At 49.5% G+C, this 10,836-nt stretch overlaps 1 protein-coding gene across 1 annotated transcript; it reads left to right on the top strand.

Moving 5' to 3' along the window:
• The first annotated feature begins 3,793 nt into the window (after positions 1–3,793).
• Positions 3,794–10,102, top strand: Il27 (interleukin 27). The gene is made up of 5 exons (XM_031384617.1): positions 3,794–3,935; positions 5,680–5,840; positions 5,927–6,025; positions 7,539–7,697; positions 9,566–10,102. Exons 1-5 carry the CDS (start codon positions 3,905–3,907, stop codon positions 9,803–9,805), a joined length of 690 nt encoding a protein of 229 aa, XP_031240477.1. The 5' UTR covers positions 3,794–3,904; the 3' UTR covers positions 9,806–10,102.
• Positions 10,103–10,836: the final 734 nt, after the last annotated feature.

Genomic DNA, 10,836 nt, shown 5'->3' with positions numbered 1-10,836 from the left:
GCTGTTGGAGCATTGGGAGGGCTGTACAGTGAAGTCCCCCACTCATTTAGTGAGTAGACACTGTAGGATTTCTCCCTATGGACAGAAAGTATAGTTCAGTGGTAGAGTGAGAAAAAAAAGAATCCTAGCTGAACGTAATGTTATATGCCTAGAACCCCAGACCAGTCTGGGGAATATGGCAACATCCTATAATTTTAAAGAAGGTAAGTGTGTGTATGTGTGTGTGTGTGTGTGTGTGTGTGTGTGTGTGTGTGTACCTGACATAGTGGCAAATGCCTTTAATCTCAGCACTCAAAAGTTAGAGGCAGGTCACTGTGAGTTCTAGGCCAACCTGATCTATATAGCCAGCCATGACTATACAGTGAGACTCTGAGAGGGAGTTGGAGAGCTGGCTCAGCAGTCTAGGGAGCTTACTGATCTTGAGGAGGATACCAGTTCAGTTCCTAGCACCTAGGTTAGAGAGTACAATTGCCTATAAACCTGGTTCAAACACATTCAGTTTCTGTGAGTGCACACATGATATTATACAAACCCTGATACACACACAGACACAAACACACACATATGCAACACTAAAAATAAAATAGATGTTTAAATCAAAAACAAAACAAAGAGATGGAGTGTGGCCTGATTCGGCCTCATCTACTTCCTGCCTGAGAGACAGCTGGCATTAGGGGCTCTCCACCTGGGCTCAAAGCCTCCAGGTAAGGTTCAACTCGAGGCCTTCCTGCCTTCCCTTTAGGCCATCTCGGTGGCACCACGGGGCTAGTTGTGAGCTTTGGCGCTGACATCACAGAACCTAGGGATTCCCCGGTAAAGCCCAAGCTGGAAACGAGGAGGCTGAGTTCCAGTCTCCATTCTGTTACTGCTCTCCACGTGCCTCCACTAAAACTTCTCTCTCGTGCCTGCCTCCACTCAAGTCAGCAGATGCTGCCCCCAAGCTCAGGGTTCCCCCAAGCTCTGGAGAACCCACCGGGTGTGGGAAAGAACTAGAAACTTGGCGGGCAGTTCTTTCGATCTTGCTCTAGGTTTTCATTTCTTGTGTAAGTGTAGTGGCTGCCGGTGAAACTAGCTGTCAAGTCACAGTGAGGAAACCAAGATCCAAGATAGGCAAGTCACACTCCAAGCTTCCTAGTTTCCATTTCTCACCTCTTACCACATCCCTTACATTTCCTGTTGGCTCCAGCCTAAGCCATAGCCCTCGGGATACTGAGGCAGGAAGAGTTCAGGTTTGAGGCTGTTCTGGGCTACACAATAAGACAGTGTCTTTTTAGTTTTATTTTATTTTTTCTTTAATTTTTAGTATAGATATGTGTGTGTATATATATGTATGTATATATATGTATGTATGTATGTATGTATGTATGTATGTATGTGTGTGTGTTTGGAGACAGGGTCTCACTATGTAGCAGACCAGGACAGCCTCATAAAGATCTGCCTGCCTCTGTTCCCAAATTACCGGGATTAAGTATGTGTGCCACCGTGCCTGGCATGAGGCCCAGCCTTGAAAAACATCGATAGATAGATAGATAGATAGATAGATAGATAGATAGGCAGACAGACAGACAAACAGGTGAAACACAGAAATATAGCAGGGAGGGCTAACAGTGAGTAAAGCAATTGCCATACAAACCTGAGGATCTGAACTGGATCCCTGGAACTCACATAAAGGTGGAAAAAGATAACTGACTCCACAGAATTGTCCTCTGACTTCCACATGTGTGCCTTGACATACATGCCCTGTACATATCACACACACACACACACACACACACACACACACACACACACACACACACACACAAATAAAAATTACTTGGGAAAAGGATAGAATCCACAAGACAAGTGGATCCTTTTGGTTGGGTTTCAAGGGGCATGGTGAGCTCCCACCCGAGGAATGTTGTGTTGGGTGGGTCGTGTGAGGTGAGGCAGCAGGCAGGGATCTTTTGAAGAGATTTCTTCAATATCTGAGGAAAGGAAGAAGGGACAGCAAGTGGAAAGGACCTAGTGTTCTAAAAGTAACAGAAGGCCAGTGTGCTGGAAGCCTGTGCATGGGAGCAGAATGAGCAAGCTATAAGAACTGCGAAGAATCCATTTGAGATAAGACTTGTGTGAGGAGGGGATGAGCCATCCCCCAGAGAAACTAACTGCAGAGGGAATTGGTCCAGGGCTCGGCTACTCATGGGTGGAGCCACTTGCGAAACACTTCCGACTGCATTGCAGTTTCTGAGCCCAGACATGTGAGGGTGCCTCCAACTAAAGGTTGGGAGAAGTGATGAAGGCCAGAGGAGCTGGGAGGGGAAGCCAGGGACCCAGACGGTTGTAATCAGAGGTGGTTAGTTTGCAGAGGGACAGGCAGTGGGAGGGCAGTGGACAGACTGACAGAGTACCAAGCATTGAGTGCTTTGTGGTGAGGAGGGGGGTGGCGTGCAGAAGAGTACGCTGACCAGTATACTTATCCCCACCACCACACCCACACACCTCCACACCAGCAGTGTGTGGAGGAGCTGCTGCCACTGGGACTGATGCAACGAACACCTGCCTGGACCAGAGTGTTCTGCTCCAGCTTCCCTTTCCTCCCCTGAAGCTCTATAATAGCTTCCAGGACTTGATATCTCCATGGCACTGTGGCCCAAGAATCCTTAGATGGGCAGGCAGTTCCTAGGCAGGGATGAGGAGTTGCAGTACCCAAAGGGGAAACCCCCTTAGTTTCTATCTCACAGCAGGAACCCAGTAGGGAAACCCCACAAGTCCCAAAAGGAAAGCAGGACTTTGGGGAAGAGCAAGAAACCCCCATGCTCTCTCCGAAGATGGGAAACCAAGGGTGTGGTTGAGAGCAGGTTGTGCTAGAAGGAACGCTGTGGTCAGGCCCCAGCCCTGAGAAGATCGTAGATTTCTATGATCTTCATGGTGCCAAAGCTCTGGGATTACTGTGGGTCGTGGCTGAGCCTTGACCTGACCTCAAGCAACCCCAAGCTGGCCGCAGGCTGAACCTCAGCTCTAGTAATTGGTTGAGTGCTTATCCTATTGTAAGCCTTCACCTCACCTGAATCACAGCTTCAGTCAAAGACTGCACAGCTCTGTCCTTGATGAGGCTCTAAGCCTAACCCTGACCAGTCACAGCAGAAGGTTCATTGGTAGCTCTGGCCTCAAACAGAGAGAGGCGACATACACTGGCCCCAGGCTAGGTGCTGAGTTTAACCTTTAGACCAAGTTCTGACCCTTTCATATGGACTGACCCCTAATCCTATGTGACTCTGTCCATAGACTGAGCCATTGTCTGGATGAGGCTGATCATGAGACCATGGCCTTGAGATGGGTTTCCTTCATCCACAACACTTGCTTACAGACACCTGAATGGCAGCTCTCAATGCATCAAACCAGTTCCTGCCAGCCCCACACAGACTCATCCAGCACCATGGAACAACAACTTCCCGCACACTCTTCAGCCATCTGGTAAACCAAATGAGGGTGTGGATGAGTCACCTCCACTGAGTCCCCTCTTATGGGTAATTCCCTTACCTGGCCATCTGTCATTCACAGGACAATGGAGTGCCAATGGCCCCTGGATGCTCGTGACAGTAGAGAAACTCAAGGAGGTTGGGCTTTTTTTGGGTTCCACCAGTGGACAGTGCTGTGTGAGTGGCCAGAGTCTCAGGGGTGGGGAGGTGACTGAAGGGCTGGACCTGGGTCTGGAGCTCAAATGGGCTGAAACCCCAGCTTCCTGCCACCCCCATGCTTCCCCCTCTGGGAAGGGAAATTACGTTTCCCCATTTTAACCAGGGAAGACTTACTGAGCACAAAGCTGAAAGTACAAGCAGGACAGAAAGTGAAACTGGGCGCAGCCCCCAGTATAAGACCCCCCTACCCAGGAGATGGCTGCACACAGAGGCTGGGCCCTGACATGGGCCAGGCGACAGGAGGCCTTGGCTGGCGTGAGTTGGAAGCAGGGACTGGGCAGAGGGCTGGGAGGGTTGGTGGAGCCCGGGAGAGGTTGGGAAAATTGAACAGGTAGGGTTGGGGCAGAAAGCTGAGGGGCAACACTTTGGCCAAGCAGACAGGCATGGCTAGCTGACCATGGGAATGAGACTGGTGTAAGTGGGCAGGGGTTACAGCAGCAGAATTATGGTTTTGCTCAGGCTGGGCAAGTGATAGCACTTGTCTGGGATGTGTCAGGAGGACTGGACAGGCAACCTGGCTAGGAACAGGACTAAGCAGACAAATGAAGAGTGTAGAGGAAAGAGGCTAAGAACGGAGGACAGTTGGAGGAACGGCACAGGGGAGCCGGTATGAGTCGTGGCTGTGACCAAGGGGGCAACCCTCTGGGTAAAGGTCTCTAACCTGGAACTTAGAAGGTTACCCAGTCTGCAGATGAAGGACTAGGAACAGAATTGTAGGAAGAGAGGCAAGTGGTAGGGCTGGGTAGGCTCAAGAGCTGGAGAATGAGGGCAGGATTCTCCACAAAGGGGTCTTGGAGTGTCCAGAACTTAGAGAGGTAGTAAGTGGGTATGAGCAGGCACACTTTAGTCTGGGGTGTAATGTTTACCAAGGCCTAAGGGTTCATACCCTTTCCCCATCCTAGAGCTAGGAAGAGTTCTACTTAGTCCCCAGGATACTAAGGAGTCAGAAGGGCTCTCAAACCAAGAATCCTGAATGCCAGAGATCTCAATTCCTGCCCACTTCTGAAAGTTCATGGGGAAAATAGATGACCCTTGAAGCTTGCATTGACCGCTGCTAAGGGCACTTTGGGGAGGCTTATAGATTATGAATGGATAGGAAAGGGACCCGGAGAGAAGCAAGGGTAGGGAGAGACATGGGGATGGTTTTGGTTTGGGTTTCGGGGAGGATTGTGTAACTCCCGCTTGAGAGAGAAACCATTGAAGATTGCGCTCTTCCCAGAGCCCCCACTTCACAGCCTTGCTCCCCCCTTACCATGAAATGCAGGGCTTGAAGTCCCCTGAAAAGTCAGATAGCCTGACTCTCACTCCACAGTTGGGGGCCTGGGACACAAAGATAAGAGGTGACCTGCTCAAGGCAGGACCAGGGAACTAGCCTCCCCCCTCCATCAGTGCCACCCCCACCACATGTCCCTTCCAGGACCATACTGCTGATATACTTCAGAAGGGCTCAGTGTACAATGGCTTTTCTTCCATATGGGTCCCTAGAATAGAACCACTGGCTTTGCCAGGTCTCCCCTAATGCCCTAGGTCTGTTCAAAGCATCAGAGCTGCCTGGGTGAACCCAAGGAATCCTTGGCAGAACACAGTGTCACCACTTTCTGGGGCAGGTGGGTTCTTCCTTTGTTCCCGGTGGAAAGAGTACTGGCCGGTGTTTAGATGGATCTGGAACACAGCCCTGCCCCCCTGACCTCTCACTGACTAGCCATGGCTAGTCACTTTACCCAGTCGCAAGGTCTAGGGCATGTACATGCAGTTATATAGGCTGGAAAAGGCAATTGACCAAGGGAACTAGTTGGAGTGTGTGTATTAATATCCTGTCTTTGGTGTTCTTACAATAGTGTGCAGAGATGACATGGGGGTACCCTCTGTGGTTCAAAGATGGTTCAAAGGGAGTAGCTTGAAGATGACAGTCAAAGAGACTCAGTGCTTGTATAGACTGGTTTCTTCTTTCTCCAGGGTTCTACAGCCTTTATCTTGTCCCCTTCACCCCTCTCTCCAGGGCTCAGCCTGTTGCTGCTACCCTTGCTTCTGGTACAAGCTGGTTCCTGGGGGTTCCCAACAGACCCCCTGACCCTTCAAGAGCTGCGCAGGGAATTCACAGTCAGCCTATACCTTGCCAGGAAGCTGCTCTCTGAGGTTCAGGGCTATGTCCACAGCTTTGTGAGTCTCCTTAGTGCAAACCGGGTCTGGAGGTGAGGATACCCCCCAAGTCCCACTGGCCCTCACTAACAGAACTTACCCCTCAGGCTGAATCTCACTTGCCAGGAGTGAACCTGGACCTCCTGCCCCTGGGACACCATCTCCCCAATGTTTCCCTGACCTTCCAGGCATGGCATCACCTCTCTGTGAGTGAAGGGTAAGGGGGTGGGGAGACTGGCAGTAAAGCATGGTACATGGTGTTTAAGCAGACTTGGATCTGCAGATTTGTGTGGCTAATATGTCTCTGTATATAAAGGTGAAGCTGGAAGCTGAGGGTAGTGGTACACATCTGTAGTCCCGATACTTGGGAGGCAGAGACTAGAATTTGAGAAAGATAGAGGAACAAAGAGGGAGAGGGACCATGCTGGGATTTGAAAATGGGAACCAGAAGATGGTGAGCATGACACTGGGTTGGGGAAGAGGTGGGGTGGGATCCTAATGGGGTCAGGAATGGAGGTAGCTGTGGGATGTGTGACTAGGATGGGAGTGGGGTCAAGTCAGAGAAAAGACAATTGTGGATATGGGTGAGAACTGGGTTGGAGATGAGAGAAGGAAGTACAATGGACAAACTGAATTTGAGCCTGTGGAGGGAGGTGGATTTAGATTAAGAATAAGAATGAGGGCTGCAGCTGGGTGGTGGTGGCGCACGCCTTTAATCCCAGCACTTGGGAGGCAGAGGCAGGCAGATTCCTGAGTTCGAGGCCAGTCTGGTCTACAGAGTGAATTCCAGGACAGCTAGGGCTATACATAGAAACCCTGTCTTGAAAACACCAAAAAAAAAAAAAAAATGAGGGCTGGAGAGATGGCTCAGTGGTTAAGAGCACTGACTGCTCTGCCAAAGGTCCTGAGTTCAATTCCCAGCAACCACATGGTGGCTTACAACCGATGCCCTCTTCTGCTGTGTCTGAAGACAGCTTCAGTATACATATATGTACATATATATATATATATATATATATATATATATGTATATACACACACACACACACACACACACACACACACACATATAAATGGGAAAATGGGAGTGAGGCGGGAAAGCTGGTAGAGATGCCAGAACAGGATGTGACTGACAGGTTGTATGGATGACAAAGGAAGGAACAGAAAGAAGCTGTGGATGGAGGGAATGGGTTGAGAAGAAGAATATGGGCTAAGGATATGGGACCGGCCTCACAATGATAGGAGAAGGCAAGAATAAATCCAAGTAGGCTAGTGAATATGGCTCAGTAGAGAAAGGCTCTTGGTGCCAAGGCTAACAACCTGAGTTCAATCCCTGGGACACAAGCAGAGAACCAATTGCAGTAAGTTGTCCTCTGATATCCAAGGCATGTACACTGGTACACATGCTATAAATAGATGTGATATAATACTTTTTGTTGTTGTTTTGTTTTTTTGAGACAGGGCATCACCATTTGCCCTGGCTGTCCTGGAACTCACTAAGTAGACCAAGCTGACCTCTGACTCACAGAGGTCCACCTGTATCTGCCTGCTGAGTGCTGGGATTAGATACGTGTGCTGTCATGCATGAGATAATAAAGATTTTAAAGTGTCAACTTGTGGATGAAATAGAAGCTAGGATCAAAAAGAGACCCACATAAATTTGGTGCTCGATTTGGTGTTCCATGGCTGTCTCTTGACCATTCCCCCTCTCTTCAATAGGACTCCGAGAGACTCTGCTTCCTAGCTACCACACTTCAGCCCTTCCCTGTCCTGCTGGGAGGGCTGGGGACCCAGGGGACCTGGACTAGCTCAGAGAGGGAGCAGCTGTGGGCCATGAGACTGGATCTCCGGGACCTGCACAGGCACCTCCGCTTCCAGGTAGAGTGAGCACTGTACCCTGAACCCCAGGGATCTACAAGCCAAATGGGCTCACTGGCTCTCTTTTGAAACACTTCTGGGAACACTTCAACTTCTTTGAGTGAGTAGCGGCCCTAGAGCCTGGCTCTGCCCAAAAGCCTCTGCCTGCTCTTGAGGGCTGGACTCCAGTGAAAGAAGAGCCGAGGGACAGCAGGGCAGCCCCTGTCATCATCAGGCCCAGTATCCTCTCTTCTCCCTCCAGTTCCGACTTCACTCAGCTTCTCTGAGGCGGGTCAAAGGGCAATAGAAATTTTACTTTAGTAAAAAAGAAAATCGAAAATACAAAACAGGAACTACCTGTGTCACCCCCTCTGATCCTGAAAAATCCTTAACAGCAGAGAATTTCCTGACCAGTGATCTCCAGGGCAAAGCAATCCCACCCAGTTTGGAGCATCTTGCTCTACCATGACCGTTTTTCAAAACAGATAGATAGGTAGATAGATAAATAGATTGGGGGGAAGAGAGAGAGAGAAAGAGAGAGAGAGAGGGGGGGGGTAAGGAGGCTGGAGGGAAAGCCCTGTAGTTTGCAGCACTGGCTGCTCTTTCCAAGGACTTGGATCCAATTCTCAGCATCTACATGGCAGCTCACAACCATCTGTAACTCCAATTCTAGAGGATCTGATGCCTTTTCTCAGCTCCTTGGCACTTGTTTTTTGTTTGTTTGTTTGTTTTTGTTTTGTTGTTTTGTTGTTGCTGTTTTTTGTTTTTTCGTGACAGGGTTTCTCTGTATAGCTCTGGCTGTCCTGGAACTCGCTCTGAAGACCAGGCTGACCTCGAACTCAGAAATCCGCCTGCCTCTGCCTCCCAAGTGCTGGGATTAAAGTCGTGCGCAGCCACCGCCACCACCACCAGGCCTCCTTGGCACTTGTTAAGTGGTGCACATACATGCAGGCAAAACACCTATACATATAAAATAAAAGTTTTGTTTGTTTGTTTTTTATCTAGTATACCAAGTGTAGTGATGCATTCCTGTAGTCTCAAACACTTGGTAGGTTGAGGCCAGAGAATTGTGATTTCAAGGCTATGCTGTGGCTATATAGGAAGATTCTGTAAAATAAACAAACATAAGAAACATGGCTGGGCAGTGGTGGCGCACACCTTTAATCCCAGCACTTGGGAGGCAGAGACAGGCAGATTTCTGAGTTCGAGGCCAGCCTGGTCTACAGAGTGAGTTCCAGGACAGCCAGGGCTATACAGAGAAACCCTGTCTCAAAAGAAAAAAAAAAAGAAAAGAAGAGAAAGAAAGAAAGAAAGAAAGAAAGAAAAGAAACAGAATTGGAGAGATTGCAAGAGCAGCTAAGAGCACTTGCTGTTTTGCAGAGGATAAATGCTAACACCCAGCACCCTCTCTGACCTCCAAGAATACCAGTCATCAGGCAGTGCACATACATGCTCATTCATATATATATACATGAAAGATAGCTCAGCAGTGAAGAGCATGGTTTGTCTTGCAAAAGACCCGAGTTTGAGTCTCAGCACTCACACAGTGACTCATAACCATCCTAACTGTCCTTAACTCCAGTTCCAGGAGACCTGATGTCTTGTCTCACCTCCTTAAGCATTGCACACATGTAGTACACATCCATACATATAAAATTAAATAAATAAATAGAAATATTAAAGGGAAAAGAAATAAAATACAAGATTTAAATAGAGACATGTCTAGATTAGATAAAGACTTTGGCCCTGTAAGTCTGAGGGAGGGGCTACCCAGAGCAATCATGGCCTGTGGTTACTGATGTCATTGGAGGTGATGGGCAACAGAAGGAATGGAAACTCTTTCAGGTTCTTGATGCGGCACTGTGCGACCCATGGGTCTTTCCTCACAGGTGCTGGCTGCAGGATTCAACTGTTTGGAGGAGGAAGAGGACAAGGAGGAGGAAGAGGAGGAGGAAGGGAAGGAGCTGCCCCTAGGGGCTCTGGGTGGCTCCAACCAGGTGTCATCCCAAGTGTCCTGGCCCCAGCTGCTCTATACCTACCAGCTCCTACACTCCCTGGAGCTCGTCCTATCTCGGGCTGTTCGGGATCTGCTGCTGCTGTCCTTGCCCAGGCGCCCAGGCTCAGCTTGAGATTCCTAACAGCTAGCTTTAAGTCCTATGGAGTGACCTTTCAGCTCCCTTCCCTGACCCATTAAGACTCTAAGGCTGGAGTCTGGCCAATGGTGCAGGACAGTCTCTAGCTCATTTGCCTTAGACCAGGCAGGGCTTCACTAGTTCCCAGCCCTGACCCAATAATTTAAAAGCCTTCCTGTTCTTACCAGATATTTATTTCTTGGGTATTTATTTATTTTTAGGAAATGGTTTATTTATTGTTCCATTCTTGAGTTAGGCCACCACACTGAGTGCCTAATAAAGCCGTCCAGCCCAGTTTGTGTTTCCATGTCTTTTCATAGGAAGGTCTAACACCCAAAGAACAGGACAGCTTGGGAAGGAGTTGTGTGGGGGGGGGGGGAGCTTCCAGCCACCCAGAACCCCTCTCTACTCCTGTATGCTTGGAGTTCCTGAGCAAGATTCCCCAACTCTGGCATGGAGGTTAGCATAGTAACCTCAGAGTTGTGATACTGAGTTGTTGTCAGGCGCCGCCACCAGGCAGGGGGTGGAAAATAAGGGGGTGGGAGGGAAAGTAACCCAAGTCCTGCCAGAGCTCCGGTACTCTAGCCAGGCAGACGCGGCTCTCCATACCGCCTGGGTGGGCGTCTGGTTGTCGTGAGCCGTATCCCGGTCTGAGGGGGTAGTAGAAAGGGGACAACAGGTTCTAGCTTCTGGGCATCTCAGGACATCGCTGAACACAATGGAAGAGCTGAGAATGAATTGGGGGCCCCTGGGGCAGCTCAGTCAGCCCGGGGGCCCGAAGGGAGAAAAGGGGCGGGCAGGGGAAGGACGCCCATTGGTTCCGACTTGAGCGTGGGGCGTGAGTCCTTGGTTCAGTCTCACAGCTGGAAAGGCTGGAAGACTTTCCTCTGGGAGATTAGACGTGGCTCTTTAAAGGAAGGCCCAAGACATTGTCCCAGCACAGCAAGTCTAGATGAAAGGAAGCAATCCATGGTCTTAAGGCGTTTTATTTTAGAAGGGAGAGAGAGAAGGGGGGGGAGAGGGAGAGG

This window comes from Mastomys coucha, unplaced genomic scaffold (genome assembly GCF_008632895.1).
Source record: "Mastomys coucha isolate ucsf_1 unplaced genomic scaffold, UCSF_Mcou_1 pScaffold21, whole genome shotgun sequence".
NCBI classification, from domain to species: domain Eukaryota; kingdom Metazoa; phylum Chordata; class Mammalia; order Rodentia; family Muridae; genus Mastomys; species Mastomys coucha.
The sequence above is the reverse complement of the archived record's forward strand: the minus strand, read 5'-3'. Positions and strand labels throughout refer to the sequence as shown.

Coding starts and splice junctions, on each gene's coding strand:
- Il27 (XM_031384617.1), top strand. CDS start 3,905: ATGGGCCAGGCGACAGGAGGCCTTGGCTGGC. Junction 3,936..5,679: donor GACAGGAGGCCTTGGCTGGC/GTGAGTTGGAAG, acceptor CCCTCTCTCCAG/GGCTCAGCCTGTTGCTGCTA. Junction 6,026..7,538: donor AGGCATGGCATCACCTCTCT/GTGAGTGAAGGG, acceptor TCTCTTCAATAG/GACTCCGAGAGACTCTGCTT.